This window comes from Musa acuminata, chromosome BXJ3-5 (assembly GCF_036884655.1).
Source record: "Musa acuminata AAA Group cultivar baxijiao chromosome BXJ3-5, Cavendish_Baxijiao_AAA, whole genome shotgun sequence".
Lineage (NCBI taxonomy): Eukaryota > Viridiplantae > Streptophyta > Magnoliopsida > Zingiberales > Musaceae > Musa > Musa acuminata.
Genome location: NC_088353.1, coordinates 5,828,832 through 5,852,911, shown reverse-complemented (window position 1 = coordinate 5,852,911; position 24,080 = coordinate 5,828,832). Strand labels below are relative to the sequence as shown.

At 41.9% G+C, this 24,080-nt stretch overlaps 3 protein-coding genes across 7 annotated transcripts in view; 1 reads left to right on the top strand and 2 right to left on the bottom strand.

Annotated features, from left to right (window-relative positions):
* Nucleotides 1-7,733: 7,733 nt before the first annotated feature.
* LOC103984849 (GATA transcription factor 4-like) lies at nt 7,734-12,642 on the top strand. Of its 4 annotated transcripts, none has more exons than XM_065152835.1 (3): nt 7,734-10,458; nt 10,543-11,734; nt 11,826-12,642. In XM_065152835.1, exons 2-3 carry the CDS (start codon nt 11,402-11,404, stop codon nt 12,489-12,491), a joined length of 999 nt encoding a protein of 332 aa, XP_065008907.1. In that variant the 5' UTR covers nt 7,734-10,458; nt 10,543-11,401; the 3' UTR covers nt 12,492-12,642. The 4 variants fall into 4 exon arrangements, with proteins under 4 accessions (XP_065008907.1, XP_065008906.1, XP_065008905.1 ...); XM_065152834.1 differs by having other exon boundaries at nt 10,525-11,734; XM_065152833.1 differs by having other exon boundaries at nt 7,734-10,842; nt 10,931-11,734.
* Nucleotides 12,643-16,275: 3,633 nt separating this feature from the next.
* Nucleotides 16,276-20,456, bottom strand: LOC135637691 (F-box protein At5g51380-like). Its single transcript, XM_065150404.1, has 4 exons — nt 19,140-20,456; nt 16,761-17,022; nt 16,526-16,675; nt 16,276-16,440 (listed from the first exon to the last, which is right to left on the bottom strand). Exons 1-3 carry the CDS (start codon nt 20,285-20,287, stop codon nt 16,589-16,591), a joined length of 1,497 nt encoding a protein of 498 aa, XP_065006476.1. The 5' UTR covers nt 20,288-20,456; the 3' UTR covers nt 16,276-16,440; nt 16,526-16,588.
* Nucleotides 20,457-21,037: 581 nt separating this feature from the next.
* The window catches only part of LOC135637578 (structural maintenance of chromosomes protein 6B-like), a 30,323-nt gene continuing 27,280 nt past the window's right edge, over nt 21,038-24,080 (bottom strand). For both annotated transcript variants that reach the window (XM_065150194.1, XM_065150195.1), the window contains exons 23-28: nt 22,928-23,007; nt 22,535-22,613; nt 22,329-22,386; nt 21,915-22,012; nt 21,739-21,833; nt 21,038-21,452 (exon numbers count right to left, since the gene is read on the bottom strand). In XM_065150194.1, coding sequence (XP_065006266.1) covers nt 21,395-21,452; nt 21,739-21,833; nt 21,915-22,012; nt 22,329-22,386; nt 22,535-22,613; nt 22,928-23,007 — 468 coding nt within the window. In that variant the 3' untranslated portion in view covers nt 21,038-21,394. The remainder of the gene's footprint in view (nt 21,453-21,738; nt 21,834-21,914; nt 22,013-22,328; nt 22,387-22,534; nt 22,614-22,927; nt 23,008-24,080) is intronic.

Below are 24,080 nucleotides of genomic sequence, written 5' to 3'. Positions count from 1 at the left end.
TACGGTGCTCCCCTCGTTGGTAATATTCCTTCTTGCATGCAATTAATTTAATCATCGGAATTCCTATGTCCATGTGCATAATATTCCTCAATGGCACAGTTATATGATTGTTATCGCAGCACATGGATTTGGTATATGAGCCACATCGCTTTTGCACCCAGAACTGACCTGACCTAACAAGTAATGCCCATGAAAACGATGGTACCTGACATCAGTTTCGCAGTCTCCCCGTCTCGCGACAAGGGGGGATTCCATGCGCCAGCAACTGGGGGCGATGGTCCTGATATCATGAACTCGATGTGCCTTCCTCTTGTTTGATCATGATTTGTTCTCTTTTTAGAGGAAGAGGAAGAGTTAAGCTGGTCTGAACAGTGCAGTATATTTTCATGTGATTAAACTTTCAAAAAAATATCGGAAATGTTGAATTTTGTTATGATGATGTTCATGCCAAGTCCTTTTTTATTTTCATTCTGATGATATGTGTAGCTTAGATAAAGATCCTCACCGATCAAAATGAATTGAGGTTTTGCATTTAAACAGATTCGATCACTGGAAATCACAGCTTCTAAGATCATTGGAGCAATGAACTCCGACGGCCAACAGGCAGCAGCATCCTCCTTCGAGTAATATCGCCTAAAATTTAATATGCTTTCAAGAATCACAAAAGAAACCAAGTTCTCTCTTATGAGAGTAATACCAACGTTCCTGAGAAACTCTCTCACCACGAGACTTAGTTTATCGCCTCTGGCCTCCGAAGAGAGATGATGGTGAAGGGAAGGCAGCAGCAGTTCACCCTAAAGCAGACATGTCACTTCAACCCAAAGCTTAAAAGGTATAGTAGCAGTTCGAGGACCGGACAGTCTCTGATCCCTCGGTCTCCTCATGGTCATGTTTGCTCTGAAACATTAGCTGCGTTCATCCACGCAAACACAATAAAGCTGAGAGACCTCAAAACTGCTGATAGAAATAAAGCTTCGCAGGACTTAGGAACACATGGCGATCTGCGACTACTCCCTAAAACAGTGCTTGTAGGTTTCCCTGTTGCATTCCATCAACCTCAAACCACCGTCAAAACCTGGAGTTTTATGGCACAAAAGTAATCATGGTATGGAAACTTTACTGTGGTCCGAGTGAATACCTATCCTGATGCTGCTACCACTGCTGGGGACTAAAATGAGCATCTCACGTCCGACAGCTTTCCAGCTTCTTCCAGTCCATGGTTCTGCAACAGTGGGAAGACAATTACACAAGATCTGTCGTTGGGGACAATGCACAGGAGTGCTTGTTCTTACAGGGGTTGTTCCAAGCCACCCAGAAGCTTGACTTGGGATCCTTATAGCTGTCCTTGGAGGACCACTTGGTGGAGCATCCATCGATGAGCCCATCTTTAAGACAGGAACGTTCCTTTGCTTTTGTAAAGCACCCAGGCCGAACAAAAGGGCAAAGTTTACAGTAGTAATTCTCCGGTATCTATCCTTCTTATAGTGGAAAGATTTCTTTGCCTTCCACCTAAGCTATGAAGGAAAGACCCAATGATAGACTGGGCTCGGTTAGAGTTACCCTGGCCAAGCCCATGCACATCCATGCTCTTGATAAGTCCGAGCTTAGTTAGCCTGAGACCAACAATTAATTAAGAGACCAACATAAATCAAATCGTCTTTATATGGATTATGAGACGTGACAATGGTGACGTATACATGTGCTTTTCTTGACCTCCAATTAGGTTAAATTACCTACTCTAGCATTGCATCTTCAAGTCATTCGAACTTGTGCAACACTTTGATTAGGGAGATTCAAATTCCGATTAGTATCATGTCTGGCATACATCTAATGCTTTAACTTAGAGGAGTTTGTGTGGGTCATATGGATACCACCTCATATTATTATTACAACGAATCTTTCCACCCCACCATAGCAATCTCATTCCTCTCCCTCATTTCTTATCTTCGTCCCTCTGTGAGGTCTTATTGTTTCAATCGTATCGCTTTCGCCTGCTATGGTCACCTTCTTCCCTCCCTCACTTTCGACATTTACTATCTTGATGTTGTCAATGTCTACAATCTCATCTCCTCCTCTATTCATCATGTCCTTGAATAATCCCCGAATGATATTTTGATCATAACAATGTTCACTCGAAAGAAGAGATGCTGACAATAAAAAACAATAAAAAAGGTATTGCAACGACAAGAAAATGAATGAACAAATGGGAGGCATTATCATCGAGCTAAAATAATTTTTTCAAACAAATATATATATATATATATATATTTATATATGTATAATCGTAATTGATGGTACCACATGTGGGATCCATTTTGAAATCGACTTCATCCATGCTTCTCGTCCCAATCAATTTACTACTACTCGAGTTTTGTATGACCTTTGAGTCATGCACGGGTTTTTAGATGTCCCTTAAGGAGCAGACAGGAGGACACACTGCATGAAGTGCAACTGTGAGTTGAATTCTCCAGATGGTAAGAGTCATGGATGAACTGCTACGAACTACTTCATCCTATTTCGACATCCATTTCTTGGTTAGAGAGGATCGAAGACTAGCATCGTGTACAGAACTAGCTGTGCATGTGTTTGCTACATCTGAAGAGAGAGATCATATAGTAAGTATAGAAACTTATCCATCTCTCCGAGTCTTAGATAGCAAGTAGTATTAGTAGCTCAGCGCAAGACATCCTTGAGTTGCTTGTACCTGCGGGCCGTTGGCCTGGAAGCAGCAGCACCGCCGCTGCTCTTACCACGGCCGCGACGACTCTCCTCTCGATCGCTTCTTGGCTCGGCCTTATCGCTGCTGGTTTCAGAAGTACATCCTCCCGTGACCTTCTTCCGATGGATGCCGCGACGTTTAGCTCCGTCTCGCTCTTCTCTTAAGCACCAGTCACAGACTCGAACAGTCTCCGATCGCTCCTCTTCGTAGTAGTTGGTACAGTAGCTGTATGAGTCACATGATACGAATTAGGAATCCAAACAGAGAGAGAGAGAGAGCATACGAGTGTTGGAAACGGGAGCGGCATCGGATGCACTGGAACAGCTGGTCGGCGAAGCCGATATCACCACACATGGAGCAGACTGTCATAGTGGTATCCATGGCTTACGGTGTTGTAGAGTTTGGCTTCACACACTTACATGAAGAAGAAGAAGAGGAGGGAGAGAGAGAGAGAGAAGCCGGAGGAAACAAAAGGGAACGGAAGGAAAAGGAAACGAGGAGGAGACGGTGGTCGGAGGCCGACGAAGCTATAAAATTGCAACTCCGAGTCGTCGTCAGCTATGAGAGGATACATACACATGGCCGGAGCTTAAAAGCCTAAGATTGCGTTGGAACGACGACCATTAGCCTCTGGAAGAGTGCCAATCCGGTTTGCTACCTTCACATCGATCCTCAAAGAGCAGCTGCATGGGCCAAACACACACGTACGAGCAGATAGATTAGAAGATAACACTCATTACCTTTGCCTCCTTTGTGGCCAACTCCTCTCTCTCTCAACGTGCAGGAAAGGGGTTTGGATCCGATCTTATCCGGTTAGTTCCATTCGGTTCATCGGTCAAGTCAAAGTCGAGACTCTTCGTCTGTTAATGGGTCGGGTCAAATTAAAATGAACTTCGTTTCAATTTCCAAACTTCATATACCATATAAAATGTCGAATCTGGTTTAAGCGGGTCGGATCAGGAAACTTGATCTGCAGGCGCCTCAACCCGATCCGCAGTTGCGTGCACTTCTCTTTACCGCCATTACACCCTAAACGCCCGTCTTCTGTCTCTCTCTCTCACGGGGCGAAACCCTAACCCCGATCGATCCTTTCCCTCGATTGCCTCATTATTTCTAATGGCGACGAGTTGCGTGAGATCCCTGAGTCGCCGGATTCCTCTCTCTTCCCTCGGACAAGTCGGCGTTAGATCCAGAGCTGCCGCGGCTCCGTCTTCTTGTTCCCTCCACGCCTTCGCCGCCGCTCCTTGTACGATTCGCCGGTTCTCGTCCCTCTCTAGGTGGGCTCTTCTATTGGTACCAGTGGTTTTTTTATCCGTCTCTTAGCTGATATTTCTTTCTCGTTTGGATGAAGGATTCCTGTCGAATTGGGGTGCTACGGGGGCTCTCTGCTCCCGTTACACAGCGCGGTGGCGGCGGCTAGGTTGACGTCGCGTCTGAGCACGACGTCCCGCGGAGGCCGCGTTCTCTCTCAGGGTACCCTCTGCCGCACCTATCCCGGACTCTAGTGCTGTTGTTGTTCCGTCAGTTTTTCGAGTTATCAGTGAGTAGCTTTGCTCCGATCGTTTAATTGGTTTCCGTCGAAGATTCTTGCCTTTGGTTGTGAATCATGTAGAATTTTTTTCCGTCGTACACTATGGTTTGATATGTTGGATTTGACTTGAACGTTTCTATGGATGGATTGTTACAATCTGAGATAGAATTGGCCTCTGTATTTATCGGTTAGATTTAAAACCTAAAGAAAGTTGTTGAGCTATTTGATCTTTTCTGATTTGGGATGGGAATTGTTATGCGAATAAATATTCGCGAGCTTATGAGCCTTTAGAACTTTTAATTATAGTTAAGTCTGAATGTTAGAAGTCGCTAACCTTATGAGTGAAATTTACGTTAAATAGATTTTATTTTAATTCTAGTTAAGACTTTTAAGTTTTATTAATCGTTAACCATATGAGTGAAATTTGCCTGAGGCAGATTTTGTTCCAGAATAAGAAAAAGAAATTTGAAGAAGCAGCCTCTTCCTTAATAATATATCGTTGAATTGTCATGGACTTAGTTGGTTTTACCTAAGTCGTGCAGTACCCTTGTGTGTCCGTCCGCAACGGTCAGCCTTCCCAAAACCTCCTATGATCTCTTAGGACCTACAAAAGAAAAAACAAGTTAGAGAAAACGTCTCACTCGGGATCCACAAACAAACATTTTAGGAAACACTTCATAGACAATGCAAATTACAAACAGACTTTACAAGCTCTGAACGGTTGTACAACAAAAGGTCAAAATGATCCACTACAGACCGAATATCTCTAAAACGACCATCATACCTAACTAAAATGGGATTGTTAAGTTTTCAACCGTCCCTCTACATGCTGTACAAAGCATAAACAAACCAAAAGACAAGGACATACATAAGTATTGCATCAAACATCGTGTTTAGAATTTTGTCCAGAATGATATCACATGTGGAGTAAATGTTAACAAAAATGCAACCAATGCTATTATTGTGGTGCCAGACATATTTTACATTTGTTATTGTAGAGAGGAAGTTTGGTAAAAATATTTTTAACCAATGGCTGTTTCATAGAGCAAAACTTTTGGAATGAGATATATAAGTTTGTTATCTATGTACAAATTTTAGTCCTACAGGAGTTGGAGAAGGGAAACTTCAGGTGTAGTGGTCTAAAATGTGTTGCATTTTCTTCGATCATTCTCTAATAGTTGTGGGCCTATTAGGCGAAGTTATACTGTGGTTGAATGTTAAATTTTTGGCCAAGTCATAGGACAATTTACCTGTCTTTTGTCTCTCTGACTGTTAACAGCTTATGCATGGCTAACAAGATCAAAGAGTTCTGAAGCTTTAAAAGATTTATAAAGTGAAATATGTAACCTATAACAAGAGACGTATAAGGCTCTTAGTGTTTATTTTAGTTGGGTTTTTTTTAGTTCAGTTGTTACTAGCAATCAATTTTGCTAAAATTAGGGAAGTGGAGTTCTTTTCGTAGATGGCTGTTATTGGAGCTTATAGAGAATCCGTTGGCATCCCCTTATTAAGTGGTTTTTTATCAGTGATGCATAATCAACAACGTTTAGAGCCTTTCTCAATGTCTGATTATGTTCTTTCTTGAGTGTCACATTGAAGAATCCACAGGGGAGCAGTTTCAGTTCACAGTTTCCTGTCTCTTGCCAACATCATATTTCTTCAGTGTCACTATGCTCTTAATATATTCACTTTGTTTCTTTGTAATCGCAAAATAGATCTATGATAGTGATAGCTTATCTACTCTGAATACATGTGGCCACTAGTATGTTTCATTAGTTGCAGTTCTTTAGTAATTGATTAATTATTTCAATAAGATCCTCTGCTAATACAAGTTTAATGAGTAGAGACTTTTAATTATGATCACATAAAGTAAAATGATGTGCTTCGTGTTTTCATCAAGTTGATAATTGTGTCTTAAAATTCTCAAAGATTTATATTTTATATGGAGGACAGACCAAGGGAAAATTGTCATTGTTTTCAAAGATAATTCTGTTTTCATCAGCCATTATAGTAGCACACAGCCTCGAAAGGATGTTATGGCGTAAAATTTATCATTGTTATTTATTTGTTCCTAGTGATGCTCGCCCGAAACACCATTGCTTCAGGGAAATAGAGAGCAGCTTTTATTGTAAGAAGAACTTGATGATTCTCTTGCATTCTGACATGCATCCTTATTTTAAATTTGTTTGGAAAAGAAAACTTGATACTTTAATTAAGGCACCAAAACTAAAGAAGGAAAGGGAATGGACCAATCAGATTTTCTACAATGACTGAAACAATTTGGACCACTCATTTAAAAGGACAGAGAAACTAAATGAAGAATGACCATTAAGATTTAGAAAAAGAAGGTTGGATCACAAGATCGAAATCATTAGAGAGATTGCATATGTTCAAATTTGGATGATTTTAAATCATGCAGTTTGTTGCTTATTCCTTGTGGTTTGAGTAATGATATCTGACTTCTATAATAATGAAGTTGAATCAATTGTAAGGCAGACGAGAAGTTAGTGACTGATATGACTTGGTGTGGTGATGTGTGGTTGAAATTTAGCTACTTGTTGTTCTTAAGCCTTGGTACAGAAAGACTTACCTTCATGAATTGGATAGCTAGTTGAAAACATGACTGTGGTTGATGTTTGGCGGCAACTTAAGCTTGCTGGAGTTATTTAAAGAAAGTAATGTCATCATGTGCAATTTTGTATTATGGACTTATAGTGGCCCTTGTCACTTAGATGTTTATTATGACCATTACTCTTATCCTGGATAGCTGGGTTTTTTTAATTTTGAAATGGTTAGGCCCACTGGATATATGTGATGCTTATAAAAGCTTTAGTTTAAAACTGATGGTAGAATCAGGATCATTCTTGTGCCTATTCATGGTTTCTATTAAAGATTTAATAAATACAGAATCTAGGACTATATGCAGCTTATCTACTTTCCACACCAGAAAGCTTTCTAAGAAATTTGACTAAAACTGTGCCTGTGCCTATAGCAATCCTAAAACTGCATTTGAAACGATATGAGTGACTGCTTAAATTGACTATACCTTAAATGTATCAGTAAATATATTTTTGCCTAAGACAACAATAAGATAGCTAGACTCAGGTTTTCGTGCAATACATGTATTGAAGAATGGCGTTGTATCTCCTCATCATTTGGAAATGTTAATAAGTTTGTTTCGATTTCATCAACTAGGACAGTTTAGAGGATAATGAAATTGTCCTTTTTCCAGATCACAATGATGGTACGTGAAGCATTTTGCTTCATCCTTTTGCTATTTCTAGAGGTTGGTCCATACTTTTTTTCTGCAATATGCTTTCTTTTGCAATGATACCTTTATGAATTGCTGCTTCATCCTTCTGTTAATAGGACTGCTTTGGTATTCTTCATCTTTCTTGTGGGGTATAACTTGAATATTCTTCTTTCTTAATGACTTGGTCCACTTTTATTGTCGATCCAGAGATGGGTCTTTCTGTTCGAAGGTGATACTTGAAGGCCGACCATCATCGAAGTCTCTTTACTTACTAATGGAGGTGGCCAATTTGTAGAACTGCACTGCCTATCATGTAAGCAGAAATTACTTTGTTCCTATCTGTACTTTATTTCTGCAATTATTCACAAAGCATCAATTTGTCGTTAAATTCTTCAGCCTTTACGGAACAAAGGATATTTTTGATAATTGCTTAATGCATGGTTTCTCATTTTATATTAAATATTAATTTTCTGTTGGGCTTTCTCTTCCATGATGATATTGATAGTCCACTTTTTATTGATCTGCCTTAGCTTGTAAATTCTTCTACTTAGGCATAGGTTTCGTAGGGAAATTAAAGGACAAACTGGTGGAAACCTGAAACGTAAATAGAGGTTTCAGTATTTTATTTACTACTGAAGATCCAGCACCTGGCAAAAGGAGCCATGATGTAGTTAAGCTAGTTGAAGAATAATTGAAAACTAAGCATTGCAAATAGGAGATAGGACTAAAGATCAAACTTAGTTATCAACATCAGTTCTTCCTATCTGTCCCACTTAAAGTATGAATTCTACCCCTTTTTTTTGCACCTTCGGAAAGCTGCATTCATGAGGCTAAGGTGGAATGAGTTAGGCACTTGTTTTATAATCTGATCTACTATTGTGGCTGCAATCTTTTCTAAAATATAACATAGTTTTCTAAGGGCAATCCTTGACACAATGCTAAGGTTGCTCCTTTAATAAGACTTGATCAAATTCGAGTTACGGAAGTAACATGTTTGCAGATGCCCTTGTTAGGGTCATTTGTTTGATCGGTTATCAAATGAGTCGCCTAGTATAAAAAAACCAAAATGCTTGAACATATTCAATGTCTATTTGTTATAATAAGCAATATGTTTGTGTGTGACCACAGTTAGTTCAGGGGGCACATCTGTTTTGCTGCTGCTGCTCTCGGATGAAACTAGACACTGGTACCAACTTTAGCACCCTGAATAGAGTGAGTTGCCTGTTTCATCCTTTGAATCCATCTGAGCTTTACCTGTAAATCTAGTTTGTTATGATCTCGTGCGCGAAGCATGCATACCACAGTAAAATAACAAAAATACATGAAAACAGTTAAGAATTCTATTGATTCTGTCCAAGGTTAATTGATCTGGAAGGAGCAGATGCAAAGAGCGTTAGTGTTTTTCTTTGTTAAGAGTGCTAGAAAGTTATCTTGAAGAATGGAATTTTCTGATCTTTCTTTGACCCTTTCTCATATATTTTACTGAGTAAACGTAGCATAATGTGCTGTACGTATGATGTCTGCTGTAGCCATGTTGGTCAAGGGGATGCATTACTTGGATGTGATGATCCGTGAACAGCTATTGACGTACAAAGCTTATTAACCAATCGGGTCATAATGGATGGAGATAGCAGGATGGCCAAAGAGAGAGGGAGATTAATTGTAGGATGTCCGAGGCATCGAAAGTGGTGTTTGATTTCAGTCAAAAGGCAGCTAAGCCTTAAATTCTTTTCCCCATTACTATCTGGCTTCGATTGAAGTTAAATAACGGTGGTATGACTTTGATGGGTAGTAGTACCAAATGCACACAAGCATTGCCTGGAATTGTGCGTGCACAATGGTAAGACTAGCGACCTTAGAATGTGGTCACCTGCGTCTAGAAACTAGCCTCTTTTATCTTTTTTTCTTTTTTTTGTAGTCTTTTTGTTCTCATTGCTTGACCTCTCTACCTTGCGTCCAGCCATAAGCCATAATTTGGTGAAAAAGGTAGACGTCTAAAAATGAACACTAAAGTCAGTCTCGATAGCTATTAGTTTTCTTCGATTAGGGAGAAAATTATTGTTGGCTACCTACTACTAGTCATCAATATTTAGTCAATATCTGGTGGAACCGTTTCTGATGGATTTGCGGTGCAAGCACATCAAAATCTAATGTTTGCTTGTCCGCGAGAGAGCCTGCCTTCTCTATCCTTGTGTTTTAGTTGGCCATTGCTAATGCAGATGAGACTCATGCAAAAAAAAAAAAAAAAAGAGAAAATAAGGTAGAAAAAACTGACGAGAGCCACGTGCCGGTGGTGGGAGAAATGTGGTAGTGGGGCGCGAGGGACCCACTAGGGGAGTAGCAAAGGCTTTCCACCGACACCCACGCTCGCGAGTGCCCTCATCCGCGGAGCACCCCCCACTCCCACCGAAACGCGTCGCCGTCCCCGCCCGATCGCGGATTAAGCGGAGCTGTGGGAACGATTCATGCAAACACAGCGCTAATGACCACAATTAAGACGAGAAGAGTGGGAAAGAATTGGGCTGGCGTCCGTTCACGTGCATGCGTCATCGGAGACCACGAGCGAGCACGTGCGATGTGGCGGTGGTGGGTGGGTGCGGGATTCCCCCCTCGCATCGGGATCCTCATCGCCCTCACGTGATTCGATGCCCTCGTCTCCGACTTTCTATACGGCAGCCACGGCGCCTTCCTCATCAGGACCCGGTAAACAACTACGACAACATCCAGCGGGCCACGCTGGATCCGACGGCTCAGGATCCACATGAAGAAACAAGAAAAGTACCCGGTCCTTGGGCCGCATGGGTAGCGCGCGTACAGCTGGCGCCCGACGCCTCCGCTCGTGAGCTTGAGGGTGAGTGCAACACTGTGTTTGGTCGCCGGGGGGAGACTCCAGCCGCATGATGGGTGGGGGTCTCGTCAGAGATTTCACAGCTGTATCCAGTTGTCTCGGCGTCGGTATGTTTCCCTTGGCCTTTTTGTCTTCTTTTCTATTATTTACCTACGTCAACATGATGATAACAGTTACAAGGGGGGACTCAGAGGTGCGCCGGTGGTCCACACGGCGTCCGACACTGCATGTCTTAGTGACCGCTCGCCTCACCGCGGTAATCGCCACCTGCGTCCTCATCAACCACGGCACATGACGAATAGCATACAGGTATTCTGCCCGGTGTATAGTTGGGGCACGACGCCTCGAGAGGTCCGGCACCTCGTTGTCCAATGCGCAGCGCCTGCGGCTGTCCAATGGGACGCAGTGAATCCTCGTGTGCAGGTGCAGTGGTAGCCGAATGCCGGAGGCGCACGGCCACGGTAACTGCACAGTGCCCACAGAAAGAGAAGGTAACGTAACTAGAAACTCCCTATTCCCTCACAGCCACACGCAAATCGAGTCCATGGTCTAACCAGGTGGAGTTAGTTTTATCGGCAGTTAAAATGTCGATGACAAAACAGTCAACGATGGAGATCATTCACGTCAAGCTAATATGCCAAACTCACATGGGAGAGGGATAAATACGAGGGGGTTGAAAAAGTAACAGAAGACTTGGAGAGAGGAGAGGGGAGGTAGATGAGGGTGAGGGATGCACGTAGTGCATGAAGCCACAACCTCTTTCAATGTGCTCTCCCCCCTTCCCCACCCCCTCTCAGTCCGAGCGCCTCGTTACTTCCACAACGGCATTGATATTATTATCATTATTGGTCTCATCATGGCCACCTCCATTATTTGTAGCAATGTTGCAAATTTGTGAATGCCGTCTTGACCTCAATTCCCACCTCCATTTCTTCTCCTTCCTCTAGCTCTCGCTCGCTCACTCTCTCTCCACCCACCCTCACTGGGAACAGAACAAGACTAGGAGCTCGGAGTACCATAGTCCTTCGGTACGACTCTCTTTGCCTTCTGATGGCTCCGGAGTGGGAGATGGCAATGATGGGAATTGGAGCTTGCTATTCTATAAGCTCAGCGGCTGTTTCACCACTTCCCAGCACCAGCGCTACTCCCACTTCGCCTGCTTACCTCTACGGTCCAGTTCCGCCCACCGCCGACGCCGGTCTCTGCGTCGATGACCTCCTCGACTTCTCCCATCATGATCTCTTCCCTCCTGTTGCCACCGACACCCTTTTCTACGCTACCACGACGGTGGAGCCGTCGTTGACCACCGGGGGCAGTACGCTATCAGAGGAGACGTTCTCTGTTTTCCGATCTCAGCAGGCCTCCTCCGACCTTTACATTCCAGTGAGTACTCCACGAGAGCTCGGAATAAGACTTCGACACGCTTCCTTTAGGTAAAGAAGGGGTACTTAAAGCTTTATTTACTATTGTGCAGCACTGCGAGGACGCAGCAGAGCTGGAGTGGCTGTCCAAGTTTGTGGAGGATTCCTTCTCCGACGTGCCTTACGAGACCGGCGCGGGCATAATAACGCCTCGGGTGGAGCAGTCGGCCAACGGCCCTGGAGCTCGGAGCAAGCGCTCGAGCGCCGCTACTGGTGCGGTAGCGGCCGAAGCTTGGTCCTCAATGGTGGCGCCATTACAGCCACCAGCTCAGAACTCGCCTTCGTCTTCGTCTTCTTCGTCCTCCTCCGAGTTCTCGATGCCCAAGCCAAAGGGGAACGGTGGCGACAACATCAATAGGAGCAACAGAGGAAAGAAGGGCGTTAGCGGAGGAGGAAGAAGCGCGGGGATGGAAGGCGGGGCGGCGCGGCGATGCACGCACTGCGCGTCGGAGAAGACGCCGCAGTGGCGGACGGGGCCGCTGGGGCCCAAGACGCTGTGCAACGCATGCGGGGTGAGGTACAAGTCCGGGAGGCTCGTGGCGGAATACCGCCCGGCGGCAAGCCCCACCTTTGTTCTCACGCAGCACTCCAACTCCCACCGCAAGGTGATGGAGCTCCGCCGCCAGAAGGAGCTGCTGCTCCGTCGCCATCACCAGGAGAACCACCCCTCCTCTTCCGCTCAGCCGGAGCTGCTGTTAGGCGACTACGGGGCTTGCTAAGCTGCAACCGACGCTACCGTCGCAGGCCGACAGTCCCTTCCACCTCTCAAGGACAACTCTCGTTTGTTTCTAATTCTTCCTTGAACTCTCCACAAATCGGACGGTTGAGATCTTAGCAATCTCCTTTTATGGATATCTTTTCCTACTTTAATCTACCATTCTGGGTGGGATAAAACAACCAATGGTGGAATTCTGCGGAAGAATATGTGAAAGTACGTTCAAAGAAGAAACAGCAAGGATAGTAAAAAAAAAAAAAAACGTAAATAAAACGGGAAAGAACTATACATCTTGACATGGCGCCTCGACGACGATTTGCCAGTTCTAAATCGTATCGGACTCGATCCTGAACAGTTTCAACCAGAATCGAAACAGTCGATTCCGAAACAGAAATCGTCGGTTCTGAAACTGAAACCATTATCGATTCTGCAATCAAAACCGAAATCTTCTCAATTGTTAAAAGTTTAGAACACTGTCCAGTTTTCATGCTATCCACCTACTCCTATGTTCCCCAGTCAAAGTACTCCTAAATTCTCATTTATGTGCTATATCACACTCGATCTTCACTGAGCAAAACACAAATGGGATGAAAACACAGTTTTCTTGCTGTTTTCTGCACACAGCTGCAGATTTCGCTTCTCTGAAAGACACAAATGAGAAATTTGTGTAGAATTTATATCACAAAGTTAAGCTAAATAGTTGTGGGGGATGATTTTTTCCACCATTATATTGGCCACATCATATGGAGGCAACCAGTTCTATTCTTTGCTGGATATGCCAATACACTTTCATTGATGATCAATAACCACATTAGATACAAACTCACCCACCCCAAAAGAAAGCAGGCTATGAAAAATATAATTACTGGATCTTAGATTTCTTTAAGGTAAAGATTCCTATTATAGTAAACATCAGAGGACAGCCACTGATGGATAAATATTCCTCTTGTACTAATATATCAGGGAACACCTAAAGTTGTCGTGCCCTCGTAAGTGTCAATTCCTTTCATCATTGAAGAAAAAAAAGCTGTCAAAATTTCCATTTCAAGGAAACTATCTTGTACTTGAGACAGTACCCAGTTCTCTTCTACAAAACAAGGAGAAACTTCATTTGGTCCTACACAGAAATAATAACTTCTTCGATACCTTCATTCCTCTATATCTTCCTCTAATTCTACCTAATCCATTCTGGTGTCTTCAATTGTCATGTCCAATATCACTATATTTGATCCATCAGACTGACCAAAAGTAAACTCCACATCTAAAATAAGAGGCAACCCTTTTTAAAGGTCATGCTGCTAAAAGTGTTTATCTATCTATACATGTCATGCTGCCAATTTCATTTTGATTTTAGACTATAATATTTTTTTAGAGCCTAAACTATTGCTCGTTAGCCTTCTTGATGTTCTCTACTATGAACCAGGGGTTAATTATAAATTACCCTATTTAGTTAGTAAAACATTTCGATCTCTACATTTTAAAAAATTACATTAACGTCCCTATAATTATGAAAACGAATCATCTTAGTTCATTTACCCTAACGTCATTTATTTTACTAATGAAAACATGAAAATAAAAGGTAAAAAAATAATTTTAACATTTCAGTTTATGGTGATGAACGATGGCATTGCCGGGAGACACAGGTGGGTGTTGTGGATGAGAAGAACGATGATGAGAGATGAGGGCCGCTCTGTATTGGCACCGACGTAATCATCGAGCGACAAAACATCCGTCGATGCAGATACCGAGTGACCCTTTTGTTGCATCTGCGTCGACACCGACGCATTTGCCAAGTTATGCCACTTTGCATCTACGTTGGCGTTGACGTAAATGCAGAACGACGAAGGGCCACTTGACAACTACGTTGACATTGATGCAGATACAAACGGCCCTCACCTCTCATCATTGCTCTCCTCATTCACAATAGTCATCCACGACCCCCAACGGTGCCGTCGTCCATTATCACCAACTCGAATGTTAAAATTATTATTTTACCTTTTGTTTTCGTGTTTCAGTTGGTAAAATCGATACTTGAGATTAAGATAAAAATAATAATATAACTTTTTAAAGTATAGAGATTAAGATACTTGAGATAATTAACTAGATAAGTTAATTAGCCCATAAACAGGAGGTTCACTTTCATGATTTTAAATCATCATGAGTTAAAGTGAAATTACGGTCGAGGCAGTCCAATTTGTGCTAGCTTGATACCTTGTTATAACACCAGAAAAAAAAGCTCAACTTTTAGATATGATAAATGCAATTTTGAGGCTCTATCCTCCGAAAAGGATGCTATTACCGAGATGCATAAACATGTGATAAATATATTTATTGTTTCTCGTGTATCAGACCATTAAACCTACCCTATGATAATTCATATTACAAGGTCATCAAACAAAAAATATGTTTAGGTATTCAAAAACAAGAGAGAGTCTGCCCGAGCAATATGAAACGACACTCGATCGCTTTGGGTCATTAGATTTTTATAAAAAGAATGAAGCAACATCTGAAATGCACAACGAAATATGGAAGAAGCAAAGTTGCAGACAAGCACAAGATATCTTCAAACGTAGTGATTGTGGTGCTAAGAACAACCACCATCGGCAAAAAGGGGGAAAATAGGCGAGTAACGAGCGCAGGGTTCATCCAAGATGCAAAGAATTTTGCAGTTCTGATAAATATACCAACTACCAATTATCATGTTCTGAAGTGAAATGAATCGGCTAGGGTTTGCGAAAACCCAAGAAGAGCTGCATAACATCAACAGGAACCCTAAATTACGGAGAGAAATATGACGATTACCTTCTGTCACGGTTGTAATGGAGCCAATATGAGATCTGGAGAGAAGACAATGGCCGATCCGCATTGCGCCCAACCCGCTCCTCCACCTGACATTCCACGATTTCAGATAGAAACCAACACTTCTCGATGGGATGCAAGAAGACCGATATAAACAAAATCGCTTACAGATGTACGCAACATCCATTTCTAGTTCAGCGGAAGGAAAGGAGAAGGCGAACGGAGATCGCCGGCTGCTCCTCCCTGCGGCTTCTGGCGTTGCTGACCACCCCGATTCCGTGGATTTCTCCTCGTTTGAGCCAAGTGTTTCATTTCGAGCGTTCATATGGTCCACAAAACAAGCGCGCCAGAATGTTAAAAAAGTTTCCATTATATATATATATATATATATATATATATATATAACTATTTTCATGAAAATCCCTTCATGACGTTAAGACATCGCGACGTCTTTATTAACACTTCGATCGTTTGTTAATGATTTGGTATCGTAATTGTAGCTTGTGATTTAGCCTCTCATATTACTAATGAAATATTTATCCTTATTTTGTGAACAAAAAATAAAAATATCAGATTCAAGATATAAATAATAAATAAATAATATCATATTCTTTATTAAGTAAATATTATGATAAACTAATTATATATTATCTTCTATAATTAATTATTCTTAATATTTCAATCCTTATACTTTCAAAAAATATTTAATCACGTTTCTTTTCATCATCATCGATCTTATCGGTAAAAATACCAATATATTAAGTTAAAAAAAATTAAATTAAATATTTCACTTTCATAAACATAAAAATCTTAATATATTTTTTTAAATTATAATAATCAAGATGCTAAAGATAATTTATTATAAAAATTATCTATAATTAACCCTATTATAACTTGACATAGCTTTTAATTAATGCACATGTAAGAACACCTAAGATTGCTCGGCACTTGGAATCTACTCTGAGCAATTAAACCAAACATGTGTAGGAGGGAGAGTAGTTCACCCATATATTAAAATTTAGATGTCACATAGTCACACATCTTGATTTGCTTCTTCTGACAAAGTCTAGTAAACCTATGAGATCATCATTCAACCAGAATTAAGAATATTGCGGACGGTTATAAGTCTTGAGCTGCCTATACATGAACTGCAACTGCACGCAGGGAAAAAAAGAAAGTTAACCAGAAGACATGCATTCAAAAGCACAGATGTAACAGCGCTTTATAATCGTTCCTTACCAGCCGAAAGAGCAGTGCCCCTCATGTCTCATGCACACCAATGTACAACACTACTTGTGCTAATCAGTAGTTAACCATAGCTTCTCTTCTCGACTCTTCCATAATTCCTTCTTCCACTTCTTTTAGCCGTCGACGACCCTGCAGAATTCGCTGCAAAGAACACTAAGTTCAATTTGTCTGTTTTGTGAGAGCAGAGGCACCAAATTTGAAACATAGCAGTAACCAAGATTCATACCCGTTTGAAAAATCTTCCACCCTTCTTCCTTAGGTCTGTCCCTGCAAGAGTCACAGCAAGGACAGATTTGGTATCAGGTCGCCACTTCAACTCTTTGAGAACCGAGAAAAGGCTTGATAGAGCAGGAGATACTTCATCGTCCTTTATATTATTGCATGAGACGACTATAAGTCCCTGCAAATCTGGCCAGGACAGAACTACTGATTCAAAACCTTCGGTTGTTAAAAGTGAGCACCCTTCTAATGAGAGAAACTTCACCCTCCTGCACAGAGATCAAAAAGGAGAAAAAAGAGACTTCAAAACATTAAAAATACTTTTACAAAACCATAAGAGTGTCAGAACTTGAACCCCAATCAAACCAATCAGTGAAATTAAAGTTGCTGAATATCGAGTCAAAGAGATACCCAAGGCAAGAATTCATCATAAAAGCATCACCAAGAATAATAAACACAAAGATGTTTAGCTTATACAAATACCTTATAATTTGCAAGACCTGTTTGAAGAAAGACAGTATCCAAAATAAAGTTATGTTAAACAAATTAAAACTCTCCTTTTCATCCTAACATTCCAAAGCATTAAAGCATTCCAAAGAATGACTTGAATGCAAAAAATACTATCCTGCCATATTATTACCAACAAAACAACAATACATTTTTTTTTTGTCACATCAGTTAGCAACTCCATCATACCAACTAGTAAGACTATGTACTCCGAATATATAGGACAGCAAAATAATTTCCCATGAGAAGGCAGGTAATCCTATGGGGGAAATTTACATGCTTGCCATCAGAATCAATATCCTCAGAACCAATTACAGACCTAAAATGAATCTTAAATCTAAAAGAGAAGATAAAAAGACAAGCAAGTGCAGCTGCTATAACCCGGAAACTGAAACAAGCCTGAATAACCACCTCAGTGTCTGCTAATGCTATGCGATATTTAGTAGGTAGGACAGTGAGACAGTGCCAACAAGCATCTGTGACAAGGAAAGAAGATTATGATGAGGGAACTTAATGATGGTGCTCCAGGCAGTAACAAGGCAATGACTGCAGAATGTTGTGCTCCAAGGTATCAGAGGACAGAAACAGAGAACAATGATGGATGGTGGAAAAGGAATGGTCATCCAATTGTGGTCAGGACAAGCAGATGAAGAGCCTCTGTGCAGCAGTGAGGTTGTGGTTAGAAGAGGGTGGTATTGAGCAATAATAGCAGGCCAGAGAGGTAGGATGGTGCAACTCAACCAAAGGTACATAAAGCTACCGGCATGCAGCAGCAACTTGGTTCTCTTACATGGGCTAAGTTGTAGATTTTTTATTCAGTTGCAAACGACCCATCATCTGTTTTCAGTTTCTTCTTGGCCAGCATGGTTCAACCGCACCCAACGAAAGAGGCTGCATGAAGGTCCAATTGCAATTTGCCGCCTCCAATTTACAGTCTTTTCCTAGATGATGCATGTGAAATATAACATACTTTCAAATGTCAGTATATTCCAAGTACATGATGAACGACCCACCCATGAACTCTTTTAATAATGTACAAAAAGTTCCCACTCCTACCCTAGTACCTTAGCACACTCACGAAGCATATTGGTAGTCCTGCATAACACAACTCAGTCTCAACATTGCTGAACCAATTCTATGATGTCTATTGGTAAAAAAACCTGAACAGACTTCAAGGAAATACAAAGATGTGACTAACTAATTATATGAATCAGATGCTTGACGCCTGATGATAGAAGCAGAGGTTAGTTATTCACTGTGCTCGATCGAATCATTCAACAAGAAATAGAAGAAACTTGATAAAGAGAGACTTATTCTGAGTCTACACAAATGGAAACAGCAATCTGCATGAAAAGCTACTCCAGTAAGTAGTTTTCTGAGAATAAAAAAGAAAGCATGACCCAGGAAAGCTTGAAGACACAAGACTCCAATATATCAATAAACTATTTCACATATTTTACATAGAAAGATCATGCAAAATATGCCAACACTCTTTCCAATAAATTTGTACATGATCCCCCTAGGCTTTCAGTGAAAAGCACAAAATACAAGTACAGAACTCCCAAACATGCCTTGACCAAGGTTGTCGCGTGTAACTGGAAATAAGGTATCATCATCATCCAAAGAACCAATCCTCTTGAGATATTGCAACTCTAATGCTCCTAAATGAAATGGCATTAACTAGTTACTAGAACTTCAATGTTAGCTAAGAATTTTAACAAGATATGTCTGTGAACTTTGAGTCGTGAAGGATCAAAGACCAAGCTGCCTTGAAAATTCATCAGCAGATTGGTGTAGAAAGAATAAATGGCAGCAATTACAACCATACGATTAAATAAATTGAAGATTAATGCAAAGGTCGTTAGAGAAATATTGTTACCTGCAAATGCTCAAAAGAGAGAACTTGTCATCGTCCATTCCCCAGCAATTCTCAAACACAACATCCCTAACGGCCTCGCACACCATATATAATGCTTGTAAGCTTCTCTTAGCCCGCAGCTGGCACCGCCGCATCTGTAGCGTCTCAATGGTCGGACACGTCCCCAAATGGTCCAATGGCCCCGGCTCAACGTCTATTCTCCTGCAGCTTTGCAATCTCAGTGTCTTAAGGTTCCTGCAGAAGGACAACGCAGCTATCCACCCAGCGTCCATCCGGTGGTCGGAGATCGTCAATTCCTCGAGCATCATGCAACACCGCCCTATGGCAGATACTCCATCATAGCCACCCTCGCACCCACTGAGCTCCAGCTTCACCAGCCGCTTGCAACCATGGGCCAGTATTGTGAGCCCAAAGTCCGTGACGCCAGGCCCACGGTAGAGCCCCTCGACGTATCCCACCAGCCGCAGGATCTGGAGGTTCTCGAAGCCAGAGATGGGGCGAAGGGCGAGATCGGAACAACGGTGGAGCTCCAGCTCCTGCAGAGTGTCACATCCTCCGGCGATCGCCATGAGGCCGGCCTCCGAAGCGGTGGATACGAGGGAGAGCTTTCGAAGGCCAGGACAGTCGCGTCCGATGATCTCGAGGCCGCGATCGATGACATACGGCTCGAGGAAGTGGCATTCACCAACGGGAGAGTCGGCGTGGGTGTCGACGGCGACCGAGACGGGGCCACGGGTAAGCAGGACGCTGCCACCGGCAGCGGGAGAGGAAGGGGAAGCGAAGGAAGCGGGGACGAGGTCGAGATCAGTGAGGCAGGGGTAGCGGAGGCGCAGGCGGCGGCGGTCGAGGAAGGACCAGTCGGGTATGGTCAGGGAATGGCAGAGGCGCCCGACGAGGCGGAGCCATCGCTTGCAGACGAGGGAGGCGGGTAGGCGATGGGCGTCGGGGACGGCAGCGAGGATACGGAGGATGAGCTCGTCGGAAAGCAGGGTGGTGAGGTCTGCGCTGGCTCCACCGGGTCGAGGCTGCGACGGGGGATCTTCTGGGGTTAGGGTTTGGTCACCGGGCGGCATCTTGAGGGCTACATGTTTGAGGGGTTTGACGGCGAACCAGAGGTTGGGCCATCTCCTCAGACGGTGGTGGTGCATCTAGGATTCCGGCAATGGAATCGAGCGACGGCAGTGGGAATGGAACTAGGAGAGGGCGTAGTGCTTCGCCGATGCATCCCCCCGCGAGACGCTTCCCTTCTAATCTCTATCTTTTTTTCTACCTCTTCATCTCCGTGCAAGCGAGCGCGTGCGACTGTTTAGTTTTGGGTTTCGCCGCTCTTCGATTCAAAGTTTTTTGTTCCCTCCCTCTTGATTCTGAAGTGAAAGATAAAAGCACACGTGGATGTCTACGTGGTAACGACCGGCTCTCATGAACTGTGTCGTGACTTTAGTCGGCACGTAGGCGCAGTTTCTTTTTGAAAGCTTTCTTAATAACAAACATAAAAACACGCCAAATGTTTAACGCTTCAAATGACGTGATTTGGGAGTTTGAATTGGGATATGATCCCAAAATTGCGGCATCATATGGGTTCCGCTTGACTTAAGCGTTGATATGATCTGCGCATGACATCAAAGTGAGAAATAATAGGGTTTGCCTCCCTATTATTACAGATGATAATAATAGGGAGGCAAACCTCTTCCTCCCACCAAAGACTCGATTACATATCAGATGATAATAAACTGACAATATATTTTCTATCAATAATGCTTCCAGAACGCCAAGTCTCACATGACCCAAAAACAAAGCAAGAGTGTAACAGGATCAAACAAAATCATTAATTAGCAAGAAAACGGCATTAGCCAGCAAGAAGACTAATATTCAACATTTCACAGCTACTGCGAGAAATCTGACAAAAACTCACGCAGCAAAACGACACTTCCAGCGTGAGTATTAATGATGCTTCGTATAGCAATCATACATAATACATCCCCATTACAAAAAGGATTTGAATAAGAGATTCCTGTACATAATATAGTTGGTACCTGTTGACCTTTTTAATGGACTCCTGTCCATAATACAAGAGATTCCTGTACATAAGTTCTAGCTCACGATGGTACTCGAGGATTCTTTTTCGTGGAGCTCCTGCTACGGCCGAGTGCCTTTGCAAAGGGTGGAGTGTTGTGCAAAATATGACAACCAAATTAGAGATTTGTTTTTCCCCTCTATAAGAATTGGATAATTTATACCACGGGCGCAAAGACAAATCAACCACGAGGTGCTGCAATCTGCTGCTTCCGGACCCTTTCTCCAGGCTTCACCATGCTGAATGGGAAAACTAGATATTAGTCCATGAACAGATACTACCACCTCTGGGTTGAACAAGTTCAAAATTCACTAGGCTGGCCCATCGCCCGATGACTATGAATGGAATAGCCCATCACCGGAAAATTCACTGGGGGGGGGGGGGGGGGGGGTTAGCTCATCTCAAAAAAAAAAAAAAAGGAAACAACCCATATGTGTATGTGCCAGTCTGTGAGACTATGACACCACAAAATTTGCAGGATTGGCCCATAGTTTTATGTTTTGGAATCATAAACGTGGCTCTTACCTGATGTCATGCGGAGTGATGAATATCCACTGAGAGCCTTGAGTCACTGCAAAGTCCACAAGAGTTTCCAAGCTCATCTTCCGGCTCACAGCATCCTGGAAAACACAAGAGTAAATGTACGCTAATGATCACAGACAACAATGAAATAAATGGGAAGAACTAAGCTGATCACTCACCATGAACACATCAAACTCATCCATGGCACGAAAAGGTGCTTCTGTCATTTCATGAAGAGCTAATGCGAAGCAGAGAGTAGAAAAGGACCGTTCCCCACCTACGAATACCATGTGTATCAGAAAATGATAGGTTTCATAACCATGAGGCAAGCAAACGAGGGAAATTGAGAGATACATTGCCCGACAAACCAGGAAAAAGAATAAAAATAATAGAAATATATATAACCATTGCACCAGATCAATATATCTTTTGTTTACAAAGACACGCAAATGTAATCAGAGAAAGCACCAAAATGCCCAAAAGGACAGCAAAGGGGAGAACACAGAAACTTCAACTAATAAGAAATTCTGGAACTATTTTGTCAGAAACAGTGCATGTTGCACTTGCACAATAGTAAGGAAGCAGCACAAGACCTGAAAGCCCCCTAATATCACGAACTGTTGTGCCAGATGCATCTTGAGGCATCTTTACCTACAAACAGTATCAGTTGTATTTCATTATACTTGAAGATAAGGGAACTTTACAAAAATGATTTTAACTCAACATAAGACATCACAAAGCAAGAATATGGCTAATACATATGAAACCTGTATATGGCAAACACAAGTAACAAAGTTACCTCCACTGACAGGACCTTTTGTTCATAATCCACCTTAATGTGCCCACTAATGCCCTTCTTCCTCAAATGTCCATTAAACCTGGACAGCCAAGTAACATTTGTCACTGACATCATTACAGAACGCAGTCTCATAAAGAAACCACTTTATTGAACATAGGCAAATTAGCATATATACAATTGTACAGGTCCATAATTATGTATTTACTATTAAAATATAAACATTTTACATCAATTTTTTTAAAAAAAATCTATGCATAGGTACCATGAAAAATTTTGTAGTAGTTATTTAATACACAACCCTGAAATAAAGTTCAGGAATATTTATATATAGTTTCTAAGCATAATTTCTTCAACTTAAACCAACAAATAGGACAATAAGCAAATTGCACATACTGCCAGGTCAATTGCCGCTTTAAGAGCGTTGCATTCCTTTGAAATTTGCACCACCGCAGATCAAGTGCCTTTTGGCATGCCTACGACAAAATATCACTGCAGTTAGTGGAACGCAAAACACAAAAGGCAAAGAGTATAGCACTATTAGTGTTGTTTGATATGCATTATCTAAATGCTTCTCAAAGAACACTTAATAAATTAGCCAAAAAAACCTAATAGCTCTCCCCACCAAAATGGGGCATTGGAGGGAGGGGCAAGTCTTAATAAGCCATTAAAGCAAGACGACGTTCCTACTTATCTAGATGCTTGCCAGAAAGACATCGGCCACACAATATTTAATTTATGTAAAGGCATCATATATCTTACTAAAATAGCCAGAAACACCAAATGCCTTTCTCCCCACCAAAAAGGGGCATTGGAGGGAATAGAGCAAGATGACATTCCTACTTAAATAGATGCTTGCTAGAAAGACATCAGCCATGCAATATTTAATGCATGTAAAGGCATCATTAACCAAGTAAACCAAAACTGAAAATATCCAATGCCTTTAGATAACTTAAGGTATTAATGCATGTAAAGGCATCATTAACCGAGTAAACCAAAACTGAAAATATCCAATGCCTTTAGATAACTAAAGGTATCTAAAGGCATATCAGCCAGAACTGTTTATGTATCATATGTATGTATATTAACCTGGCAAACTAGCAAGGCAACAAATAATAGGTTCCATAACTTTCTTCGACTAACAAGGATATAATCCAAAGAAAAATTTAGTCACTGAGTGAAAATTTAACTCATAACATGGCCATTATGGAACACTTCATTGATAGTCAAGCTAAAGCAAGGTGATGGATAGGCATTGCTTGGTTGATAAGATACTAGCAAATCAAACATAAACTGAAAAGCCAGTGCATAGCAATATAGCCAATCAGCAGTTATCTCAAGAACAAAGTTCCTAACGAATACATGAGTAGCAAAACACGACACGGGACACTGACACAACACGACACAGACACAGTGATTTGTTGTTTTTAAAAAAATTAGGACATAGATCCGGTGAGGACACATGATTTTTAATATATATGTAGATATAATATTCGATTAACATGAGTTTTATAGTATTTATACTTAAATTTTATAAATAATTGAGTGA

Excerpts from the sequence above, each read along its gene's own strand:
- LOC135637691 (XM_065150404.1), bottom strand. The coding sequence starts at position 20,287 with ATGCACCACCACCGTCTGAGGAGATGGCCCAACCTCTGGTTCGCCGTC. Across the intron at positions 17,023-19,139 it reads TCTCTTTTGAGCATTTGCAG|GAGGGTGAAGTTTCTCTCAT; the intron begins GTAACAATATTT and ends ATCTCTGTGCAG. Across the intron at positions 16,676-16,760 it reads GTGGAAGATTTTTCAAACGG|CGAATTCTGCAGGGTCGTCG; the intron begins GTATGAATCTTG and ends TGTTCTTTGCAG.
- LOC103984849 (XM_065152835.1), top strand. The coding sequence starts at position 11,402 with ATGGCTCCGGAGTGGGAGATGGCAATGATGGGAATTGGAGCTTGCTAT. Across the intron at positions 11,735-11,825 it reads CCTCCGACCTTTACATTCCA|CACTGCGAGGACGCAGCAGA; the intron begins GTGAGTACTCCA and ends ACTATTGTGCAG.